This window comes from Cucumis sativus, chromosome 1 (assembly GCF_000004075.3).
Source record: "Cucumis sativus cultivar 9930 chromosome 1, Cucumber_9930_V3, whole genome shotgun sequence".
NCBI classification, from domain to species: domain Eukaryota; kingdom Viridiplantae; phylum Streptophyta; class Magnoliopsida; order Cucurbitales; family Cucurbitaceae; genus Cucumis; species Cucumis sativus.
The window spans coordinates 2,632,456-2,657,622 of record NC_026655.2 but is presented as its reverse complement, the minus strand read 5'-3'; the positions used below and the strand labels follow the sequence as shown (position 1 = coordinate 2,657,622).

The following is a 25,167-nucleotide window of genomic DNA, read 5'->3' as shown; positions in this document are numbered from 1 at the left end:
ACTAAGAAATTGTGATTCAAATCATCCAACCTCAATTTATACTAAAATAAAAATTTTATTTACTAAAGAAAATATTGTTCACTGCAACCTCAAACCAAACTTATTCAAATACTTCACCACACTAAAACCTTAATTAACCAAACTTAATTGATTCACTTGTTAAAGTTACCACACACAACTCTAATTAATATATAAATTCTAGCAAAAACCCAACCACACTACGAAAAGAAATATTATTATTAATAATTTTTTAATTTAAAATTATATATCTAGAGTAGTAATTAATTAATATAATTTTGCTTCTAGATTAATTAGAAATATACATACTTCTTCATCAGAAAAATCAATATCTTTTTGAGCTAAGACAATTAACATGAAGAACCAAGAAGTCTGTTAGGAGGTAGGCAGTGAAAAGCCAAAACATACTTAAGACATCCCTTAATATTAATTCTTTTATTTATGTTTTCTTTTACTTAATTTCCTCCTAACCTTAAACCATTTTCTTCTTCTTCTAATTTTCTTCACACACACACATATATATATATATTTATCTCCAGTTAAACTCATCTCTCATTGCCCTATTTTCTCTCAAATATATACATCTTTTGAAGAAAAAAGTTTTATTTTTTTCTTTTGGGCTTTTTTGTTTCTAAGGTTTATGCAAATGGCTGGAGGTGATCAAGCAGATATGGCAGTTCACTCTCTTGGATCTAAACTTTCTTTAATTTCAGATCATGAACCTGAAAAATGTGGCAATAATAATGTCACCAATAATCACCAACAAAGACCTTGCTTTGATCCTTCTCTTGTTTCTCCTAAGGTCGTACCACCTATCTCGGTGGCTGCAGAGAGTGATCAAGCTCTTCGTCGGCCTCGAGGGCGACCTGCTGGGTCCAAAAACAAGCCTAAACCACCCATTATTGTTACCCGAGATAGCGCTAATGCACTACGAGCTCATGCCATTGAGGTTAGCACTGGGTGTGATGTCAACGAGAGCCTCTCCAACTTCGCTCGGAGGAAGCAGCGTGGCGTCTGCATTCTTAGCGGTAGCGGGTGTGTCACTAATGTTACGCTTCGCCAAGCTGCTTCCTCTGGTGCCATTGTCACTCTGCATGGCCGGTAAATTTAATATCTTGTATTCGTATTCTTAACTAAATTTAAAATACGATGATTTGTTGTAATATTATATTAAATTCATCTTCTTTATGTTCAGTTTAAAGTACTCCTGAGTTAATCAATGATTGAACATATTATTAGAGCAGGTGGTTTAACTTAAGAAATCATGTATCTATATTGTTGTAGAATTCATCTTCAATCATAAGTAAATTTAACAATAGTATGTGATCCATTTACTTTATCAGTTTTGAGATTCTTTCAATGTTGGGGTCGATCTTACCACCACCAGCACCGTCGGGAATCACTGGGCTGACAATTTACTTGTCCGGCGCACAAGGGCAGGTGGTCGGTGGCGTCGTAGTGGGAGCGCTCATTGCTTCCGGTCCAGTTGTGATCATGGCAGCAACATTCATGAACGCGACATTCGACCGTCTGCCATCTGACGACGAAGAAGTGGCAGCCACCATGCAGAGTCAACATTACGGCCAAAATGGGCGGAGCCACCACCACCTGGATGTTTCAGATCTGTATGGAGTGCCACAAAATTTGATCACCAATAGCAGTCTTCCCCCGGAATTATACTCTTGGGCGACGGCTGGGAGAACCATGTCAAAGACTTAAAAAACCACCCCGTTTAATTCGTTTCCCACATTGGCTAATCTTGAGCTTAATTAGCATTTGTACTTTGAGAAGAACACTTAATTTTACGTTTTGTTTCAAAGTTTGATACTGTTTCTTTGTAAGCTTATGTGTTTCGTGAACCTGTATCAATGTTCTTAGCTTGTGGCGGCCATTTCACAAAGAGGCTTGGCTGCATTTTTAACTTCAATTTCAAAGGTTAATTACCATTTCTCTATATATGGAAAAAAAATTAGATACTCAACACCACCATGCATTCAATCATCATTCTATCATCGTAAACGTAGTCTAATAGAATGTTTTTTTTTTCAATTACATTTTTGTGTGATAAAAAAGTGAAAAGTACAAAAAGATAGTGCAGTCTAAGTTGCACCTAATCATTGTTCTTCTATTATAAATATAAAAGATATTATATATTTATTAAGCGTACTTGTTAACTTACTAAATTAAATTGTCCAATATAGTATGATGTACACCTATTGTAACACCTTCAATTACTAGTACAATGTATGTGTGTGGTTGGTGTCCAAACAATTCTTTTTAACAAGTAGAGCATATGAACAACTAAAAAACAAGTGTGAATGAATTGAATTCAATTCTTACTTAACCTTAATTAATGCATTAAAACTGTATATAAAAAACAATAAAGGGAAATAACTAAGTAAGCAAAACTTACAATACTTCGTGTCAAATGATTGGAAGGGTATAGATGTATGATGCTTACTTTTCTTACAAATTAATTAAAGGTGATTTGATAGTAATTAAACAAAACTTTGTACCATAATTTTCTTTTTGACAAGTTCAAGAATTTTCGAGTTTCAAAATAATGAGCACATCTTTAAATGTGTGCTTGCTTGAACATGCATGTAATACTTTTAGTTCAAATCAAAAGGTGCAACATACATTATATTATAATAAGATCATGGAGTTGGAGTTTTATCATATTGTCATTTGAGGTAGGTGGTCCATCACATGAAGTATAATTAGCCAAGGACATATATGGCATGATATATGTTATCATATTCGAGTTAGCCAAAACGTCTCAAGCTATATATATATATATGATTTGAACACATACACGTGTAAATATTCTTTTTATTGATCACTATTGAAGAACGACGACACATGACTACTCATATGTTACAATATACTTTATAATTCAATAAAACAAGAGGTTTTATCAATAAAAATAATCTAAAAGAATATACGACGTAGAATTTGAACTTAGGTCTGAATACAAAACTCACCACTAAGCTAGTTAATGATATTAATATACTATATTAGTGTGTGTATGATCAAACCCCTTTAGTCTTATAGTAAGTTTATCGGTAAACATGTACATAGATACGTACTATAAATCTTTTAACTATTGAATACAAAATGAAACAAAAAGTTATTGAAACGAGAGATGCAAACAAAAACAACATTATTATTAAATAAAGTTTGTACCTTTAGAATATACTTACAAATAATACTAAATGTTGTTTATGGTGTGGTATATAATTGATTGATAAACTATGATCTAGAACTTAACAATTTACATGCACATTTATAAATGTTACCAAGTGGGATCTGTGCATAGTGCATATATACTTTCATTTTCTTTAAGAAAAAAGATATTAAAAAGCCATTAAAAAAAAGTACCTTTTTCTTTTAATCAAATAAAATGGATGAGATTTCCAAGAGTCACATGCCCACAATTCACTAATAGTCAAGATAGCAAAGATTAAGCACTGACACTCATTAGATTCACCAAAATCTTGCCCTAAGTCATTGCATATAAATAAATTATTTAGCAACATAAGTCCTAACTCAATAATGTTAAAATATAACAAACATCAAACAAGTATCATTGGAAATTAAAGGAAGGAATCATAGGTTAAATGTAATAAGTAAGGAGTAATTTTAAACTTTGTTAAAGGTACATAAATTAAATTTTACTAACGTTCATTTTATTTTCATTGTTATTTCTCATTATTTTATCAAAATCTATCAAACACGTACGTCTTAACACAATGCATTATAAAAGCTATCCAAAGATGAAATGATAATTAGTGTTTAATTTTATCGTTCAATTATGCTCGAATGAACTCATCTTCACATTAATATACTAATTTTTATTTCAACTACTATATTACCCACATTTTCTTGAAATTGTTCTTTGATTTAAAAAGAAGTTTTTTATATATATATAGTATTCTCCTTTCATTCTTCGATCTAAGAAAATACTAAGGCTCTACCAATCATTATCACGTACCATTCAAAATGTCATATGTACAAATAATTCATCATCATGTTATCGAATGCACTTTTTTACTTTTCATCCAATATATTAAGTAAGTTTAAACTAAAACAAAACGATACAAACCGGACTAAAACTATGTATATAGTAGAAGGCGTAAAGATTAAAGTTGTGTAAGTTAGTTAAAACTTTTTAATCTTTAAATTCTTTTGAGGGGTGTTACTTTTGAATGATGTTTGGGTGAGAAGTGGGAGAGCAAAACCAAAGTCCCAATAGCAATGATACAAAATGACAATAATGGTGGACCAAATCCCATCTACCTTTTGATCTCTATGACAAACATTTTTTTTTTTTTTCCTTTCATTTTTACCATCATGGGTTTTTCTTAAAAATTTATTTATGCAAATTAAAATAACAAACAAAAAAGAAAGTGTATGTATAGTGGAGAGGAGGAAAGAGGCAAAAAGGGTTTTCTTTTGGGCAATAAAGTGGAAAACTTTCTTCTATTTTGTGATATATTTTAAGCCAACTTTTACTTTCTTCGTTCTTTTGTTTCACTGTAAAATGCTAATTGCTTATTTCTTATTTTGTGTCTTTTCTGCTCTTTGTTTCTCTTGCTGGCAGCTTTTTTCTGGTAAGGCGTGCTTGGTAAATCAACAACGGTAAAAAAAAAGATTTCACTTTTTACCTTCCTTTGTTTTTGTTTAGAAATAATTCTAATTATAATAATTAAAATTAAAAATTATAAGAAAATAAAAAATTAACAAAATATTTATAACATATAACAAAATTTTCATATTCTACGGTAATAGACAGTTATATGCTTCTATCTGAGAGTAATAAAATTCAAAATCGTGTTATTGTGGGTAAATATTTTAATTTATTTTGTTATTTTAAAATGTCTCAATTTATTAAATATATATATATAACAACATTTTTTTAAAATTACAAATATAACAAAATTTGTCAAAATCTATCAGTGATAAAATCTATTACTGATGAATCATGTTGTAAATATTGGTCTATCACCGATAAATCATAAGAGTATATAACTGATAGAGTTGTTATATTTGTAATTCTTTTTAAAATGTTATTATATACTTAGTTATTATTATTCATTATAATTAACCCTTTTAATTTTATCGAGACTATTTTTCTATTTTAATAAATAAATCATAACTTTCCAAATTAAATATCTCTTTTAACATTTTAAAATTGTAATAAGGGCGTATAAAAAGTATTTTATTTAGAGAATTTGAAAACTTACAACAAAAATTTTGAATCATCACACTGTTTTAAATTATCGTCGTTTTGAAGAAATTTTTTTTTTTTTTTATCATCGAAATATTGGTAAATGGTTGAGAATAATACAACAATTTATTAAAATATATGGGTTATATTTTAAAAAAATATTAACGAAGTTTATATATATTGATCAAGGATTAAAGATAAATTATATATTTTAATTAGTTTAACTTACTATTTAATTAGTTGAACATAAGGAATGATTAAATCTAAACATTGATAAATTAGTTAATAAACTACACGACATCAATTACGTAATTAATATTCAAATCCATATCCATGCATATATAAAATAGATAACATAACTATACATGTTTGCATAGAGTATGATCACTAAACTCAACTATATATATATATACCCACAAGCCATTGAAACATAGTTAAATATAGAAAACGATGTATAAGGAGTTCGATCATCGTCTACGTGAATTGAAAAAACTAATTGGATTGCTAGTAATTTTAGGGACATTAGTATAACAAAATTCATCGACGGTAGAGTTCTATAATAAATAGATTCTTACACTATCCATGTACTCAAATAATAAATTTTGCATACGTAATTTGAATCTAGTTGTTATATTTATAACTCTATCTATTCGGGTTAAATGAATTTAATTGGTTAAAGAAAAGGGAAATATTTTTTAAAAAGAATGTTAGGGTAAATTGTAAATTTATCCATGAAGATAAAAAGGAAAAGAGAGGTATTATGATTATGATATTTCAATCAAAGATTGGGAAAATCAATGTCAATTAAGCCAATTAAAAGCATTAAAAAAAATAAAAGAATGCAACTTTCAAAGTGGTTGGCAGTATAAAGGGAATATGAATTGAAATAATGAGATGTTACTTTCATTGCTTTAATATTCAGCCGCAAATGATGTAAATGCAATTCCATTTCTAAATTCACTTTCCTTTTTTCTTCAAAATTAACTGATAATTAAAGGTATTTTAATAAGAGAATCTCGACCTATGCATGAGTCCATGACAATGGCTATTTGGTTCACCATTTTCCAATCGTCTCTTCTTTTTTTAGTGCAAAATTTGCTTACAATCTTCAATTTTGTATTCGATAGATATACAAATAATATAAAAACTTAAAAACTTGTTCTCAAATATAGTAAAATGAACCAAAATATTTATAAACAACAATGTTGAAATTAAGACGTTAAAGGCTAAATTTGATTTGTTATAGTGTCGGGAGAAAGTGCAATATGTACGAACAAAGAAGAAATAGCAAAACATGTGAGAACATTAATTGAACAAACATATATTATAAATGCAAGAATTTTCATGTGTCACCATTTGTGTATGACATCATTTACTACCACACTACCAATCATAAATTCTATCTAAATATTTTACTTTTCAATTTCAGCCATTAAAAACAAAAGGACACGTTTTGTATCTATCTATCTTCAACTTGTTTACAAAATATTTCATCTTCATCATTAACTATTATTCAAAATGCTCTTATCCTTTCAAATTTTTATTAAGTCATATTAGATTTTTTAACGAGGTTCGATCTTTTATTGATTGATTTATTTATGACTATTTGTGTAGTCACTCATACATCCAAATTTTAAGTTTTCAGTGCAATTAATTAGCTAGCCTTTTAATTTTCCACACCGAGAGATTTTGTTTACTCGAAGTTCATTTTCTATGATTGAATGATTTTTCTTTTTAATATTCTAGAAGTGATTAAGACATGAGTTTGAAAAATATCATGTAGTACGATTACAAGACTTTTTCATTGAAAATGAAAAAGAAAGTAGTATAATGACTTTGCATACTTAAATTCAACATGAAGATTAAATTTATCTTACTAAATAGTATGGAAGTATAAGATTTGTGTGAAATTACTTGACGAGACTATCACATTTTATAATTAGATACATGACAGAAACTATTAAACTACATCAAATCTAAGTATGATATAGATTTATATTAGTGTGACAATTACATAAAATGATTTTTTTGTGATTCATAATCTCGTCTCGAAATCTCAACCCTTAGATGCTTTTTGTTTTCCTTTTGTTACTTATTTTATTTTCTTCCTTTCTTGGATAGATACATGACTATACTTTTTTTTTTTTTTTTTTTTTGCTTTTTGGATGGTCAAAGTAGCACTTAATAATCCTCACTTTACTTCATATGGTTTTGTTTAATTATCCCTAAAGAATTTAGCCACTCACTCACTCACTCATTGAATTATCTCAAAGTATAAGAGAAGTGTTTGAGATTGCAATTGGCATCCAATTCCTTCATTCCCTCAACTTTGTCAGCCCCATTTTGCCTTTTTCCTTTGTTGGTGTTGTTCTTCATCTTCTTCCTCCCTCCTCCTTTGCTTCCTTTTTTGTTAACCCACAAACCCAAATATCTCATTCCAAACTTCTATTCCTTCACCCATTACCTAACTTTACTCATTCTTCCTCTTTCTCACTACCCCATTTCTTCAATTTCCTCCCCTCATTCTCATTCTCTTCACCAATGTCTTCAATCCCACAAATCTTTCTCCTCTTCTCTCTTCTTTTCTCTCTTTTCCCTTCCTTTTTCTCACTTCCCCATCCAGACCCACTTACAATCCGCCCATTTCAAGTGAACCAGTCCCCACCGGCTACTATTCCGGCGTTCCCAGAACAATCCGATGTTCAGGGCTGCCCATTAGACCTCCCCGACGAGCTTTTCCATGGGATTAAGACGGCTTGTGGTCCTTCAAAAGGGGGTGTCTCCGGGCAGCTCCATCGTAGCCGGTGCTGTCCGGTTTTGGCTGCTTGGCTTTACGCTGCTTACTCAGCCACCGCATTGCAGAGGGCCGGTCGAGGTGGGGTTGTTCCCGGTCACACAGCGCCGTCGTATGACCTACCCTTACTGCCCGATGACTCCGAAACTTGCGTCAGTAACTTGGATCAAGCTTTGAATCAAAGGGGTATTGAGTTAATGAAGCCTAACGAGACTTGTGATGTGGTTTATTGTTATTGTGGGATCAGATTGCATCCTTTGAGCTGCCCTGAAGCGTTTTCACTGAACCAGAATGGTATTCTTGAAGGAAATAGAAATGTGAAGAGATTGGAGAGAAATTGCTTGAGTAGTGGCAATGTCAATGGATTTCCAGGCCTTGGTGGCTGTTCTAAATGCTTGAAAAGTCTTTATCAGGTGAACTTTTTTCCCACATCTCTCTCTCTTTCCCTTCTGCGTACCATTGCATTAAATTGTTTTGTTATGTTTTAAGTGTCATTAAAAGATTGGAAATGTTCTACTTTCCTTTCTGTATCTTAGAGTTATCAGAATATTATAGGAAGATGTGCTAATCTGCTGAACTGCTAGAATTAACCATGATGAGAATTTGTTATTGGGGTTGTTTCTAATTGAAGGAATATCTCAAAGGGAAAACAAAACTATATTTGGAAATGGGCCACTTGGTAGTGACTCTAGTGAAGAATCATGACAAGTTCACAAGTCTATATGAATATGACATGTTGTATTCTCTGTTTGGCTGATGAAAACTGCAGATTATATCATACAATAACATGTGAATTCCTTCGGTGTTGATCAGTCATATTTTCAGTTCAAGTTTATTGTTCTCAATAGTGGAAGAAAATAGCACAAGCTTTCATATGTCTGCTGTAGAATCTTGTTGGGAATGGTTTCACGGTCTACTGCAGAGTTTTGTTTCTTTTAATTTGTTGAAGGAACTTGGAAAGTTCAGTGTCCAATCAACCGTATTGGTTTTATACTTTACATTGTTTAGAGTTTAGATCATTGTTGTTTGATTAGATGTGGCTCCAACAAGTTGGAATGCTATAAACTAATGTACCAAACTTATATGATTATGTATTTGGCAATTGAAACATTAACATAATGCAGCTCAACAAGAAGGAAACTTTGAATTCAAGCAAACCAGAGAACAGGACCACCAAGATGCACCACAAGGAGTGTCAACTAATGGGTCTAACATGGCTTCTTGCCAAGAATCGAACAGCGTATATCCGCACCGTAACGTCAGTGCTTCGAGCTAAAATGATGAGCGAAGATGGGTCAGATCCTCGGTCATGTACTCTCAACAGCGACGGGATGCCTTTGGCTGTTGATTCGGCTGAGATGTCTGGCAGTTCTGTTACAATCCCTACTCAGACACTATTGTATCTTGGTCTGTTTTGGGCTGCTTTGATGTACAATCTGATCATGTTGGTTTCTACACTATGAGGTTAGAACAACTTAGAAGTGATTCTGCTTAGAAATTTGTAACTGTGACAATTTTTTTTCTTCTTTTCCTCCCCTTTTTTGTGTAGGTTTCTTGTGCATTGTGATTGTTGTTTGGTATTCATGAGGCTTCAGAAATGATATCTTTTTCTCTGTGTTGATGTGAAAAATGCAAAATTCTTTCCTGATGAGACCTATGGGTAAGCAGCATTTCTGCTTAGGTCCTTGAAATTGGATTTTTTGTGAAAATGGCCAAAGTTTTCCATGTGCAAAGAGGGCCTATTGATTTGTTTTGATAGAGGCCATTGGTGTATAATTTTCTGGCCCTCGTTTGCTATAGATAAGATAAGATAGCATGCATTTTTTTTCTGTCTCTATATAATAAGAAAGGAATATTTTATTAAATTATAATTTTCATTCCTATATATATATATTTGTTTAAAAAATTGTTTTTATTTACTCTATGATTTTGAATTATGCAACTATCTTCTATTTCGTCTTTGATGATTACAAAACTATTAATATAGTGGTTATGATTTACAACTTTACCAATTGTATCTTGCGTAGCTATTTCATTTGTTTGGGTATATGAAATAATGCAAATTAATCACACTAATTTAGTCTTTAAATTTTGTTGGGATCATCATTCGAATTAGTTGAATAAATTTGTGCATAATTCAATTGGCAAGATATATAATATTGATAAAGAGTATATGATGTTCTGTATCGACACAATATTCAATCAGCTTTTCTTCTAGTATCACTAGAATGTATAAAATCATTTGACTTATATAGAGACCAAGGTATAATGCTTATGGTATATACCCAAAAAGAGAAGTTTAGATGTTTGTGACCTATAGTTATGATATGATAGTTGTAAACATAGTTATTAAATTTAAAATTTTATCGTATGTAGCAAATTTTTTTTAAAATAACAAATATAGCAAAATCTATCATTTTTTTTAATTATTTAAAAATATTGCTATATACTTTACCATTATTCCTAAAATTACTATATATTACAATTACCTATTTATCTTGCAATAATTAAATTATATCACATCATCACAGCAAATATTAAGATAATTATATTATTTTTTTAGATTTGAATAATTAAGTTTACTCCGTCTAATTCAAGCTCAAGTCCAATAAGACAAATGGGTTCAAGTCCAAGTTCAACAAGCGGATGGACTCAAACCCAATAGACAAATAGGTCCAAACCCATCAAGCAAATGAGTTCAAGCCTACCTAAACCTCATGAAAATTCTGTTCACTTTGAAAGGTCTTGGGTTGAAGGAAGAATTAAAGTTGTGAAGTACTGAAGTTTTGAAGAATTGAAGATTCAAATTTCTACAAGCGCTCAAAACTCGAGATCACAAGAACTTAACTAGCACAGTATTCTATCAATTTCAAAGTCAAACATTCGATTCTCTAACTCCACTTACTACAAAAGAAGAAAAAAAACATTTGTTTTTAAGTGATATATCTCGTGCCCACTTATACTAATGAAATAATAATTTAATGAAACGTCAACTTTTTATTTTTTTTATTGAAAGACTAGTTTATAATATTTAATACATGCACACAAAATTAGACTTTTTAAAGGGAAATTATTATAAATAGTAAATTCATGAAAATATTTATAAAATATAGCAAAACGATAGAACGTCTAAATTTTTTATTAGTATATTAATATATTAATAGATATCAATAAAAATGTAGGAATCTGAAAAATGGCTTTATTTTGATTAATTTTGATTTTGAATTCACAATGAAAGCTTAAGAATTAGATTGGATTAAAATATGATATAGAAGTAGAAGAATGACCTTAATTAATAATGTAACACACAAATCATCCACTAAAATATCACTAATAGTACGCCACGTGTCAGCAATCGAACAACTGCTTAAAAATTAAATATTAAAGAAAAAACGCGGCGACTCCGTCGGCTTTACCGGCAATTGTGTAAGGAAGTCATCCCTTTCATCACCGTTATCGTCGCCTTCGTGGGCTTCACGGTCACAGTTCCAAATGCTAACTTCTTCAAATTGACTCTCCATTTCCCCATTTTCTTTACTTTCTCTTCTGCTTCTTCTTCTTCTCTCCGACCATGGCCACGCCGGAGCTCTCTGAAACTTATGCTTGTGTGCCATCCACCGAGCGAGGCCGAGGAATTTTGATCTCCGGTCACCCTAAAACCAACTCCGTTCTTTATACCAATGGCCGATCTGTCATGATCCTTAATCTCGACAACCCTCTCGAGGTCTCTGTCTATGCCGAGCACGGTTATCCGGCTACGGTTGCCAGGTACTCGCCCAATGGTGAGTGGATCGCGTCTGCTGACGTGTCTGGGACTGTGAGGATTTGGGGCACTCATATTGGTTTCGTGCTCAAGAAGGAGTTTAAGGTTTTGTCTGGGCGGATCGATGATTTGCAGTGGTCTCCTGATGGAATGAGGATTGTGGCTTGTGGTGAAGGGAAGGGGAAATCGTTCGTGCGTGCTTTTATGTGAGTTTGTTGCCTTTTTTGTATTTGGTTTTTAATATTTTTTGTGTTGATAAGTGATGAGAGTCTTGTGAATCATGTAGTTGTTCTCCGTGGGCATTGGTTTTTTACAAATTGCTTTTGCAAAACTAGGATGCAAATTTTAGTCATGCTTATCTGCAACCAGTTTTTGTTATTCACTGAAATGAATTTTTATTCGTATTCCTTTTATTTTCTTTAACAATTGGAAGGTTCCCATGAATTTGAAATCTTCTTGTTCATCACTCTCCCAATTTTTTTTTATCTATATTGGTACATGTCTGATATATCTTCTTCTTTAATTGGCTCAAGTAATGAATGTCTGATCTTGTGTTGGATTTCATCTATAGTAGGATACAAAGACCTTGTGAGGAATTGAAAGTGTTCTTAATTGTTTTAGCTTTCTTTCTTGGCTAACCTACTGTCACTTGACTTGATTAGGTGGGATTCTGGTACGAATGTTGGCGAGTTTGATGGTCATTCTAGGCGGGTTTTAAGTTGTGCATTTAAACCAACAAGACCCTTTCGCATTGCCACCTGCGGAGAGGATTTCCTAGTGAATTTTTATGAAGGACCACCATTTAGATTTAAGCTATCTCTCAGGTTTGTTGATTGTTATTTCTTTCTAAATGCAGGCCGTCTGTACTCCCCTTCCATATTGATTGATGACATTATAACGAACTTCAATTGCATTGAGCTGGAGTCTGTTACTTTTGAAACTTAGTGCTGATAATGGTCATTTGAAGCATGAAAGTTTGTGTTGCTAGTTTCTAGAGTAGTGCTTTTGGCTTGTAGTCTTGTCTTCTTTATAGTTATCTAATATTGAAATATTTTAGGCGAGACTGTAAGGAGCTAAAATAATGGATGTTGCAACCAAAAAGTAGTATTAACGATCCCTTTTCCTGCAGCCGAAGTGTGGATGTGGAGTTGATCAAGAAACAAAGAAGTTTTACCCAAAAAAGAAAAATACCTAGATGTATCCTAGAATACACTCATTTTTGTGCATCCCAAGATGGACATACAAATCTTCATTTTTCTTTGTGTGTGTGATAAGAATGGGATGAACAAAGATGAGTACATTATTGCTCTTAAGTTTGAAAGATATGTGATGACCTGTTTATTTATTTGTCGTTAATATTTCTTTTTTGTGGAAACGTTGTTAAGTCTAGTTGAGAACATTTTGACCAATCCTACGGGACATGCTCTCAGCTATCTTTAGACCCCCCTACTAGTTCAATGCACATATTTCTTTTTTATTCTTAGATATTTAGTGTTTACTTTGTAATGTGATATGTTTATTCTTGATAAGATTTTATTATCAATCGTAATTTGAAAATTCATGTCTTTTTTTAAATCCATTTTTAAGGCCCTCAATGAAAACCTTTGGGATATGTCTTCAGGGACCATTCAAATTTTGTCAACTGTCTAAGGTTCTCTCCAGATGGCAGCAAGTTTATTACTGTAAGCTCCGACAAGAAGGGAATAATATATGATGCGAAGACTGGGGATAAGATGGGAGAACTCTCTTCCGATGATGGGCATAAAGGCAGTATTTATGCTGTCAGCTGGAGTTCGGATGGAAAGCGGGTTAGTGTAGATCTTTTGACTGTATGATTATAAATATAATACTGATAAATTCTCAAGTTGACAGTTTGTAATCTTCATAGTATACTGTTTGAGAAACTCAAGCTTTTCTTGAAATTTTAGTGAAGTTGAAAGTAAATACTAAATTGGAAGTACTAGACTTTGAAATAGAATTGCACAATATCTGAATCTTTGTGTAATTGAAATAGTTGGATATAGGTGTTTTATTCGTTTTTTCTACATAATTTTTTCCTATCAATTGTGACATTTAATATTTATTCCGGTTTTCTAGTTTCCCTTGGAACTTTAACAATGCAAAGAACTTTGAATGTTATTATTGTCATTTTTTTTTGGAATTAAGTATATTTGCATATGCATCTTTGTCTCATAGGATGATTAATCTCTCTATATACTTCTTGACTTATTTTCTTGTAATTAGAGATGTTGGTGATATATAATTAAATTTGCCTTCCAGCTTAAGCTTTTGAGTGAATTGGTAGTTTAATATGGTATCAGAGTAGGTGGTCTAGAGAGGTTCTGTGTTCAAGCCCCTGCATTGTCGTTTTCTCTCCAATTAAAATGGATTTTCACTTGTTGGGCCTTTCAAATATTTCAAGCCCACAAGTGAGGGAGAGTGTTGGTGATATATAATTAAATTTGCCTTCAACCACCAGCCTAAGCTTTTGGGTGAATTGGTAGTTTAATAAGAGATATTATACCAGTGGATATATAAATGCTTTAAGCTTTTCTTTTTTATTTTCTCCCCGCCGTCTCTTTAGACTAGAAAATAAGCCAGTCATGTCCGATAAAATTATGCTTCCAATTGCAATGAGATTAGAATATTCTTCTTACATTTGAGAGTTGCCATGTCAACTTCTGTGTTTCTCAACTATCTTGCGGGACAATGACATAACCCTTACTACATTTAGTTACCAACAAAACTTATATTAAATTTCAGGTTGGTAACCACCATATCCTGAACACATTCCATCTATGCCCTTTACTATCTATGCTAACTCTTATTAACTACTATGCCAATCTATAGTGGTAATTTACCATTGACTTTTGTACATTTTTGTATCCATTTCTGTTAACATTACTTTATCAATTTCAAGTAAGAACCATTTGGATCTCGTTCTAAGGTTTATGTGAATTTCTCTCTCCAGATTACTTGTTTAATTGGGGACTTCAATCTTTTCTGCAATTCTGTGTTCTAGTGCAAGGTTCTCTTGAGATTGCACTCTTTCAGTTTTCTAGCTTTTCAAGTATCCTTGTATTTTGAGCATTAATCTCTTTCATTTTATCAATGAAAATTTTTGTTTCCTTTGAAAAAAAAAAGTGAGCTTTTTGGAAGGTAATGTAACTTGAATTAATGAGATTCATTGGATTTATGCAGATTTCTGTCTTATGTTATTCGCTGGCATGGTACGTGTTTTTGTGAATGATAGTATCTATATTTATGATTGACGTAATAATTTGCTGGAAAAATAAATTATGCCTTTTACCATTGTCTGACATTTGCATTCGGTAGAGATATTTTTCATAAGTGAGAGTTCAGATTTGAGATTTCTCTCTCTGGTGTCTGTTATATTGTGATACACAGGATATTATATTATGCTCTTTCTTTATTCGTTGCTTTATTTTTCAGTCACCTATATTTGTATAATATCTACTGATGTTCAGTTTTGAACCTATATTTTAGGTGCTGACTGTCTCTGCCGACAAGACAGCAAAAGTATGGGAGATATCTGATGATGGTAATGGGAAGTTAGAGAAAACCTTGACTTCTCCTGGCACAGGTGGAGTTGATGATATGCTGGTTGGGTGTTTATGGCAGAATCAACATATTGTCACAGTTTCTCTTGGTGGAACTATTAGTTTGTTTTCAGCTAGTGATCTTGATAAGTCCCCTGTCATCTTATCTGGACATATGAAGAATGTCACTTCATTAGTTGTTCTAAAAAGTGACCCTAAAGTTATATTATCCACTAGCTACGATGGGGTGATTATTAAATGGATTCAAGGCATTGGATACAGTGGCAAGTTGCAAAGAAGAGAAAATTCTCAAATCAAATGTTTTGCTGCTCTTGAAGATGAACTTGTTACTTCCGGTTTTGACAACAAGGTGATTACATTAAAACGAGCAATACATATCAAGTCTGCCAGTTTCCTTTTTTTCTCGTTCTTCCCATCTTAGAAATGGTCGAAAGTAGGGAATTATAAATGAAGGTGTTATAACTTCCTGTCTTTTTGTTTCTTCCTTATTGAATGAAGGCCTGTTGTTCAATTAAAATTCTGGCTGTGTGTGGACTCTTCATCCTATTCTGCAACTTAAATGATTATGCAGTTTCTGTAATCAACTCATCTAAATCCTTTTTTTGTTCTCCCTCTTTCTAATTTCCAGGTATGGAGAGTTTCTATCAAGGATGGTCAGTGTGGGGAGGCAGAGGCTATTGATGTTGGAAGTCAACCAAAGGACTTGACACTTGCTGCTGTTTCTCCTGAACTTGCTTTAGTTTCAATTGATTCGGGAGTTGTCTTACTGCGTGGCTCAAGCATAGTGTCAACCATCAACCTTGGTTTTACCGTGACAGCATCTGTACTTGCACCTGATGGAAGTGAGGCTATCATAGGTGGACAAGATGGTAAGTTACATATTTATTCCATCAATGGCGACTCGCTCACTGAAGAAGTAACTCTTGAGAAACACAGAGGAGCTATTAGTGTGATACGCTACTCCCCAGATCTTTCAATGTTTGCATCAGGAGATCTCAACCGAGAAGCTGTCGTCTGGGATCGTGCATCCCGAGAGGTAATTTATGGCCTTCCTAAAGTACTTCGCTCTAGACTTGGCATGACTTAGACAGGTTTCCGGATTTAAATTGTTTTATAGCTTGACTGCTTGAAGTGGAAGAGTGGAAGACTCGGATGTGGCCTTTTTCTTATACCAGTATTTATTTACCTTGCAGGTTAAACTTAAGAATATGTTGTATCATACTGCTCGGATAAATTGCCTCGCTTGGTCTCCTGATAACACTAAGGTTGCGACTGGATCATTAGATACATGTGTCATCATATATGAAATTGACAAGCCCGCATCCAACCGTCTAACAGTAAAGGGAGCTCATTTGGGTGGGGTGTACGGACTGGCCTTCACCGACGACTTTAGTGTCGTGAGCTCCGGTGAGGATGCTTGTGTTCGTGTTTGGAAGTTGGTTCCTCAGTGATATCTACTGGATAAGGAGAGAGTATGGATGTCAGAAATATGATGTTCAGGGTGAATATTTTGAGTCGGTGGGTTTTGTTTTTGTGAGCTTAAAACTAAAATTTGAGTTTTAAGAGCCTTGAGTTGAGACACCTTGCTGTTTTGATAGAATGGTAATGCTTTGAGCTTGGTTGCAGCTTGGAATTGGTTTTGCTTTCCTCCGTTGTTGTTTAAAGTTGATTTTTTTCTTGTACAGTTCAATGGTGATTATGATGAAGTATGATGGATAAATTATTGGAAAGGTGTCTTCAAGAATTTGAGTGAGCCACGGATGATTGATACAACTTTTTGGTTTTCAATTAGTTTTTCATGGACCTTCCTTAGGATTATTATTATACTGTGGTATGAAATTTTTACTGTTAGAATACTCTTGTTGGAGTGCAGACTTTTTTATGCAAATATTGAGTGTATAAATAAATATAAGCCACGTTCATTTTAACATTTTCTTTTAGTTTTCATAGAACCTTTGTTATATATTAGTAGAACATTCATTATATATTATATATATATGAAAATGTCTTAATTCTCATTGAGTTACTGAAAACTTGGAATTTTTTTTTTTTTTTTTACTGTTACATAAAAACTATTTTCTTTGGAATGGTTCTCACCTATACAACCTATGATTTTAAAAAAAAGGCATACAAGTTTAAGAATATATAATTAGAGTATAATAGCAAGGGTTGAGGACCCATTCATTAGGCCTTGACAAGACTGCATTTGAAAGATGCAAATAGCAGGTAGGATTGTGCGATATACAATAATGAATATGCAATGCAAGGTTGCAAAATTTGAAATGACAAGTAATATGTGTAGAGTTAAATGAGTAAAATCTATTGCAATCAAGAAATGAGAAATTCTAGAAATACGATATTGAAATTAGTAACATTTAGTTCATCATTTATTCTTTCCTTCATCAAAATTTACTTTAAATCTTGTAAGAATCCTCTCAAATTCAATAAAGTTGTGGAGTTGATCTCAAATTCTGCTTTTCCTCTGGTGAAATTTATTATGGGAATGCTTGGTTAAGGTAAGAAAAAGGTAATTGGTCCCATTTTCACTCCATGCTTGAAGGGTTTTTGTTCAACTTTGCTTGTGAATCATGATTGTGACTTTGTGATTACTTAATTTCTCCAATTAATGTATTTTTAGAATTGATTTTGGTCAAATTAATCTTTTTAATTAAAAGGTAAAGTTGGTGTTTATTTTTTTTTCGCCTAAAGATTACTATTATCATGAAAAAGTAAAATCAAATTAGATGAAATAAAAAAATTGAAGAATTCTAGGGTTTGTTTCAATTGGACCTAAAAGAAAAAAAGGGTTAGAAAAGGAAAGAGAAAGGGAAGGAAAATCGGAGGAAAAAGAAAATGTCTGAAAGAGAAGACTCTCCTTCTCCTTCTCCTTCTCCTTCTCATCTTCATCATCTTCATCATCATCTTCATCATCTCCCTCCTCCTTCTCCTCGTGAATCTCTCTGTTTCTTCTTCAAAATCCTTTTCCATTCCCTTCAAATCTTCTCCAGAAACAAACGCCATTTCCTCTCCATCTTCCTCCTCCTCTCCCTACCTCTCTCTCTCCTCCTCTTCACCCTCTCTCTCTCCTCTCACCCTCTCAAATCCCATATCCTCCACCTCGAATCCGTCCTCCGCCATTCCCCCACCCGTTTCGAATTCCGCCATGTCTTCTCCGAGTCCCGTAACGACGCTTTCTCCCTCCTCCGTCTTCGTGCCGCCTTCTTCCTCCCCATCTACGCCTTTTCCCTCTTCCTCGCTGTCTCCACCGTCTCCTCAACTCTTCTCTCCTTCCATTCCAAACGCCCTTCTCTCAAATCCTCTCTCTCCGGCTTCAAAACCTCCTGGACTCGTCCTCTTGTTACCACCATTTGCATCTACGCCATTCTCGTAGCCTACTCTATTGTCCCTAACACCCTCGCTTCCATTTCCCCATCTCCAGCTTTCAGGTTTGTGGTTTTGGTGTTTGGCCTTGTCTTCGAGGTGTATTTGATTTCGATTACGAGTTTAGGACTCGTTGTTTCGATTGCCGAAGAGAGATTTGGTTTTGACGCAATTCGTTATGCAGCGGGGTTGATGGCGGATCGGAGATTGAGTGGTTCGATTCTTACGGCGATGTTTCTTGTTGGGTCGAGTTTGATCTCGTCGGAGATGGAGGGGCTTATGGATGGGGTTGATCATTGGATGAGGTCAACGGCAGCGGTGACGACGAATGTGGCGGTGAGCGTTGGGGACAAGATCGGGTTAATTTCTTTGTACGGTATGGTAATTATTTTCGGATACGTGGTAACAACGGTTTTTTACTGTGAGTGTAGAAAGAGGGATTTTGTTAGGGTGGAAAATGAAGAGGATCATGATCATATTGTCATGGTTTAATTCTTTCTCTTCTTCTTCTATATTGGTTTTCATTTATGATTTAGTTTGAATAGAATTGGCTTTGGTGATTTTTTGTTTTATCAATTTTGTAGTTATTTGTTCAATCTATATGATCATTCTCAGTTGAAATTATTAATGAGTTCATCCAAATTTCTTGAGATGGGTTAGATCTTGATATTCACCGTTTCATCGTTAGACAAGAGTAATTGTTTACACCATTTAAGGTGTGTGCGGGAGTGATTTTGAGATAACCAAAATCATTTTTTTTCTTGTAAAAATCATTTTTCTAATTTTGAAAATGAAAAAGATGACAGACATTAACGATTATAATTAAATTGGTCTTGAATTTTCTTTCAATATCTATATATAAACATATATTAACTATGCTATGCAGCAATAAAATAAATAGAAACAAATCGTTATCATAATTATAGTACTATAGCTATCTAGTTAAATAATTTTTACTCCAAATACTGTTTTTTGGGTAACTCAACTTTTGAAACCAAACTGAAAATCCAATCTAAATATATGAAATAAAGTCAATACTTCAATTATCACCTCCATACATGTTATCGTCTTTCCCCTATGGGTATGTCATGGATTGTTCCATCCTCAGGGCAAGGTAATGCAATGGGAGCAATTGTTCTCTAACAATCCAGAAACTAACACCATTCAAGTACGAAGGAATTGTTAAAGAAGATCACAGCTAAAAATGATACAAGTTTTGATAAGATTATGTTTCTTTTTCTTTTTTCTTTCTACTTCCTTTTATTGAAAATGAATTTCAACATTTATTATTTGTTATTATTTTTAAGAGTTCTTATTTTTAACTTAACTGCTTACAAAATAAATATTTAACATTGAAATGTTGCAACCTCACTATGTATGTACATACATAAAAATAGATGCACTTCATGCATTCTTCTCATCTTTAGAAATAGTTTAGTGAAAGGCAGATATTGTTCAAGTGGCTGGTCTGAGATACAAGGGAATGTAGTTTGTTGGGTTAGGCAAAGAATCCCAAACAGAGAAAGCACTTGAACATCTCATCCATCTCTTTGTCATATCAGGAAAATGCCTATCAATTACATCCTTCAGTGTCTCTGTCTTGTTTACCCATTCTAGGCCTTCCTCTGTGTATGTTTTCGAATTGTAATTTGTCGTAAAGAATCGATCAGCCTCCAGCCTCCTGCACATAAGCAGCACCCACAAGCGAAGGTCGACACCAGTTAACAGCTATAACCATCTCTGTCGTTTTCGTTTTTCATTACTAATTCATTGTGGAGATAAATAGAGTATAGTGCAGCTTACCTTGAAGCAATGAGGAGGAAAATGAAAAAAGAAGTCTCACTGATTGCAAACCCTTTAATCTTCTTCTCAGCATGTAATCCAACAAGTAGATCTAGCTTTTCAACATCATTTCCATACACCTCTTCAAGGGCACTCACAACTTCATTATCATCAGTCAAATCTTCCCATTTGCTTATGGGGGACATTAATAAATTCCTACGAAACTCGTTGTATCTTGCAACACCCCTCTCTCGATCCCTGTAGACTGATCACCATTACATAATCTAGATGTTAGCATCGAAAAGCTTGGTTATAAGTGGCATAAACTAGCAAAATGAACAAAAAAGGAAGCGTTACTCTTACTTTCCATGGCAGCCATGTCGACTGGATCTGGTCTGTCATCCCCGTCAACATCGTGGGCAATAAGTTTTCTCATCCATGATGGATAGTTCCAGAGAGAGAGAGCTCCACATGCTTGATGGCCCATTGACACCAACATTTGTTCCATTCCTAATTTGGCTGATCTTTTCTCACCGTCTTTTCCCACCAATTGCTCCATGGGCACCCTAATCATAGAAAAGTAGAAGTTCATTAGCATTCAAAGTTTGTGAAAATTTGGATAGAAACTTATCCTTGTTTTGATATAATACAAAATACAGTTCCAAAGAAAGAAATGATGTCAACATTGGCCAAAGTGAGCCTTACAGCTGTATTCATTGATTGCATCTCACAGCACAAGAGAATCATATAATTAAAAAATGATTTGTTGAATGAAACCTATGATATTCACGATAGTAATTAGAAGGAAATTGGTTTCCATGATTGAAACTATATCGACGTCTAAGTTTTGCTTTTATGAACTTAAACTACAATCTAGAGGCATAGGTGAGTGTAGGGAAAAAAAAGAAATACTCTTCAATGATAGGAGGGTCACTATAATCTGAGTTGGTGGAGTTCAAGTCCCTGATAACTAATGTGTCAGGTAGAAGACAATGCATTCGGTAGACGCTTACAAACTCTTCTGTTAGTGAATAAGGAATTCCATGATCTCTTGGCTTCTTTAGACCAACCAATCCACTCAGTATTGGCCCACAAATGTGTCCAAACGTATCCTTAAACTTCTTTCCCAGAAATCCATACCTGTGTAGAAGATGACAAGTAGTTCTTCTATCAGATTTAACATCGAAAAAAATCTAAACAAGTGGCACAAATAAGACTTTTTGTAGAAGAAATTCCCCAAGAAAGTTTACCTCTGATTTTCAGAGCACTTGGAGAAATTTTTCTAAGCTAGATTGACTTGTATAAATCTCCTCACTTGTCTTACCAGTTAATTCTCATTCCTGCTAGAAGAGTTTCAGTCTTTAAAAGTTCCACAGTCCAATCAATGGTGTGGATTTTAGCAATTACAGCTGAAGTCACCAATCTGGCATGCCTATAGAGCTGCTCATCGTCTAAGTCCGGGTAACGCTCCTAAGAAGCAAGTGCAGAAACTCTAGTCTGTTAACTGAAATATATCGTACTGTTTCTATTAATCGAAAAAGATCTGTGAAACAATGGATAGGATTTCACAAGCAGGAGTGTGTGTTTCTGCAGATCTAGAAAACGTTGGAAAAAGAAGAAAAAGTATCGGCATCATTATAGGCTGTTTATATGGGCTAATTGAGTGAGAAGATAAACTTACCTTTAGCATATCACAAACAGCATTATGCTCCTTCACAAACAGAGCTTGTAAGAGGGAAAACCCAGCCCAGCAATTCCGAACATCTCCAGAGATGGGAATGCCTTTTTCGTCATGCTCAAGGAGCCCATCTCCTGCAATCTTCATTTTTCCATCTTGAAATGCCCTTACTCTCCTCATCCCCTCCTCGTTGTTGCCATATATTACACTTCCATCCCTACTCAAAAGACAGCAGAAGTCACGTATTTCAATTGAAATGACTTTGTTTAAGTATAAATCTTAACTACCATTATTTTTATAGCCCTTTTCGAACATCAATCAAAGCACAATCTCAAAGTAGGTCAACTGAAATATAAGACTCGAGAGATCATTAATACTCACCACCAAGGTGTTCTTGTGTTTAGAGTCCCAGTCTTGAGGTAAGGGGAATCTGTTGAAACCACCTTGGTCCCAAAGAACTTGAATGACTTCAGTGGACAACCATTTGCAACTTCCTCAGGAGCTGTAAGTTCCACCTGTCCAACTCAAAGCCATCAGCTTCAATAACCCTTCTCTTCAAACTCAAATTACTTTGTCGGGTTGAAGTTCCCTTGACTTTTTCCCTACTTAAATGAGTTCAACAAAATATGGGAGTGGAGACGTGACTACTCGAGTAGTCAAGGGTAAATGTCTTAACCAATTAAGTTATGATCAGGTTTGAAGTGTTTTACTTATCTACCTAAATATGAGTGCATGCTTACCTGTTTGGTATCCTCCAAATGATCAATCCAGTCATGAATCATGAACTGTATCCATGAGCAAGCAATCATATTGAACTGCTTGCCATTGTCTATGTACTTCTTCCTTTCCAATAGCTTTGTGGCCACCACTGTTGGATGAGGATCAAGTACCTGCAATTAAGTTCACATAACACCCAAACATCCATTAGACAGCATCACAAAAATGTACCATCCATCGCGTACCTCTTCAAAATGCTTATCGAGATATCAGTCTACCGACCGTTTCGAAATCCACCAGGCAACCAAAAAATCCAAATTGTATACTTAAAATCCTAATGCTACAAGAAATCAAACACAAAAGTTTGTAGATTACCCCATAAGGAGAATTTGATGGAGGCATGTTGCGGCCAAAGAAAGTTCCCTGGCTACCAACCAAACTATCAAAAGGGTGATTACAACTTCCATCAGCCGTTCTGTAGCAGAATTGCTGATGATCATACTTTTGTCCATACATAGATCCAACATGCAGCAAATTATACCGCTGATGTAAATGCCTTCTCATCCCCAAATAAGCAAGCCCCAATAACACTGGCAACCTATGCCACAACCCAAGCTTGTCCACAAAATGAACTACCTATCAAGAAAACAATCACAAACCCAAAATGTAATTTTCAGTCCCAAAGTTCCTATAAGGAAAACCCAAAAAGTATGGTACAAAGATGAGAAACTAACATAAAACAATAGAGTATCCAGAAGAGTCATCTTTGCTACAATCTGTTGAAGTTGAGGATGAACAAAAGGAGAAGAAAACAAAGCGAACCCCATTTTCCCCCTCTTTGAGAAAGCTTTCGTCCTCAAATCTCCACTAAATCAACTGTAAAGCAGAAAATTTTCAGAACCCTTTTCGATTTGAGAAGCAATGAACCGTTGAATGTACTTATATAATGACTTATAATATATTTTGAAAAAAAAAAAAGAGAAATCATGCAAAACCTGTCCACCGCCATTGGCCTTCATTAATAGCTCATTCATAACTGCTCTGATTGCAATTTCACACGGCTTCATTTTCCCATTTTCAAGAACTTATTAACCACTTTCTTCTTCCGTATTTGAGAAGGGAATCAATCAGAATCAGACGTTTAAGCTTAAAAGAGTGATAAAAATGGCCTTTCTCAAACACCCACTTGGGTTTTCTTAATTGAAATTGCACTTAAATTTAGATACTCTCATCCATTCGTTCATTCACTCTCATTTTTATTTCTTTTTCTCTTCAATTTTTTGTGGTAGGGAATTCCAATCATTGATGATGAGATGATGTAGTTTCATTTCGTGATAATGTGTAGTCCCTTGTCCACGTTTTTGAATTATCTTTTCAATTAAAGTCCAAAAAATATCTTAATGTTTTGTCGATAATTTTGCTTTTCTTTATCACAAATGACTACAAATGGTGATATCATTTTAGGAAAAAGGAAAAAAACTTCGTTAATCATCATCATCAACTTATAGTAAAGGTATTAGTTGGGCCACTGGTTGAATGTTCAAATTCTTCCATCTTTATTAAAGTAAAAGAAAAAAAAAAGTATTCTTTTAAAAGTTTTATTTTGTTCAATTATACAAAATACTTACCACAGTTTTCAATTATATTCCTATACTTTATTATTTAACTTTAACATTTGTGTTAGAGCTAAAAAAAAATTAATAACTAATGGATACAAATTTGAAAGACATATTTGATAATTTATCTAAATACATATAGATAACATAGAGATCTTATTTACGCGTTTGTTATCAAATTAATTGCTATACTACTACCGCTTGACACTTACTAAGTGTTTCGTCAACACATTTTTCACTAACATTAATATATAAAGTTCATAAATATTTAGGTAGGGTAAATGGTCAATGGTCCGCTAGCTACACAAAAAAGAGGGTAGCACGAGCAACATCATAATGTATTATTTTTCTACTAGAAATATATATATGTGCAACTTTATTTGTTTGTATTATGAGATAGTGTGTAAGTGAGATTCATTTATAGCATTGTCCCCAAGGTTGCATTGGGCATTCCAATCCCACTCTTCAAATGTCTCCTTCTAAACTCCAACGATAGAGAAACTAAGTAAGAAATGTATTCTATTCTATATATTTTCTTTTTCTTTTTCCTTCTTAAATTTTTGTTTATATATATATATTAAAGAATTTTTTAGATGAATTTTTTCGA

At 33.6% G+C, this 25,167-nt stretch overlaps 5 protein-coding genes across 7 annotated transcripts; 4 read left to right on the top strand and 1 right to left on the bottom strand.

The window, feature by feature from the left end:
- Nucleotides 1-588: 588 nt before the first annotated feature.
- Nucleotides 589-1,992, top strand: LOC101219306 (AT-hook motif nuclear-localized protein 16). The gene is made up of 2 exons (XM_011650811.2): nt 589-1,119; nt 1,362-1,992. The coding sequence occupies exons 1-2, from the start codon at nt 659-661 to the stop codon at nt 1,735-1,737; spliced, it is 837 nt and encodes a 278-aa protein (XP_011649113.1). The 5' UTR covers nt 589-658; the 3' UTR covers nt 1,738-1,992.
- Nucleotides 1,993-7,527: 5,535 nt separating this feature from the next.
- LOC105434582 (uncharacterized GPI-anchored protein At4g28100) lies at nt 7,528-9,693 on the top strand. The gene is made up of 2 exons (XM_011650803.2): nt 7,528-8,455; nt 9,167-9,693. The coding sequence occupies exons 1-2, from the start codon at nt 7,790-7,792 to the stop codon at nt 9,503-9,505; spliced, it is 1,005 nt and encodes a 334-aa protein (XP_011649105.2). The 5' UTR covers nt 7,528-7,789; the 3' UTR covers nt 9,506-9,693.
- Nucleotides 9,694-11,447: 1,754 nt separating this feature from the next.
- LOC101218837 (actin-interacting protein 1-2) lies at nt 11,448-17,316 on the top strand. Of its 2 annotated transcripts, XR_968672.2 has the most exons (7): nt 11,448-12,011; nt 12,468-12,629; nt 13,427-13,613; nt 15,313-15,735; nt 16,015-16,422; nt 16,580-16,988; nt 17,072-17,316. XR_968672.2 is itself a non-coding variant. In XM_004137288.3 (6 exons), the coding sequence occupies exons 1-6, from the start codon at nt 11,614-11,616 to the stop codon at nt 16,835-16,837; spliced, it is 1,836 nt and encodes a 611-aa protein (XP_004137336.2). In that variant the 5' UTR covers nt 11,448-11,613; the 3' UTR covers nt 16,838-17,314. The 2 variants fall into 2 exon arrangements, 1 of the variants encoding a protein (XP_004137336.2); XM_004137288.3 differs by having other exon boundaries at nt 16,580-17,314.
- An 868-nt stretch (nt 17,317-18,184) lies between these two features.
- LOC105434581 lies at nt 18,185-19,417 on the top strand. Its single transcript, XM_011650795.2, has 2 exons — nt 18,185-18,832; nt 18,952-19,417. Exons 1-2 carry the CDS (start codon nt 18,240-18,242, stop codon nt 19,058-19,060), a joined length of 702 nt encoding a protein of 233 aa, XP_011649097.1. The 5' UTR covers nt 18,185-18,239; the 3' UTR covers nt 19,061-19,417.
- Nucleotides 19,418-20,082: 665 nt separating this feature from the next.
- LOC101218599 (alpha-dioxygenase 2) lies at nt 20,083-24,297 on the bottom strand. Of its 2 annotated transcripts, XM_004137287.3 has the most exons (11): nt 23,940-24,297; nt 23,679-23,820; nt 23,320-23,580; nt 22,968-23,117; nt 22,609-22,742; nt 22,231-22,444; nt 21,874-22,019; nt 21,462-21,689; nt 20,913-21,115; nt 20,571-20,814; nt 20,083-20,448 (listed from the first exon to the last, which is right to left on the bottom strand). In XM_004137287.3, exons 2-11 carry the CDS (start codon nt 23,769-23,771, stop codon nt 20,223-20,225), a joined length of 1,899 nt encoding a protein of 632 aa, XP_004137335.1. In that variant the 5' UTR covers nt 23,772-23,820; nt 23,940-24,297; the 3' UTR covers nt 20,083-20,222. The 2 variants fall into 2 exon arrangements, with proteins under 2 accessions (XP_004137335.1, XP_031745320.1); XM_031889460.1 differs by lacking the exon at nt 23,940-24,297 and having other exon boundaries at nt 23,320-23,576.
- Between the last annotated feature and the right edge of the window lie 870 nt (nt 24,298-25,167).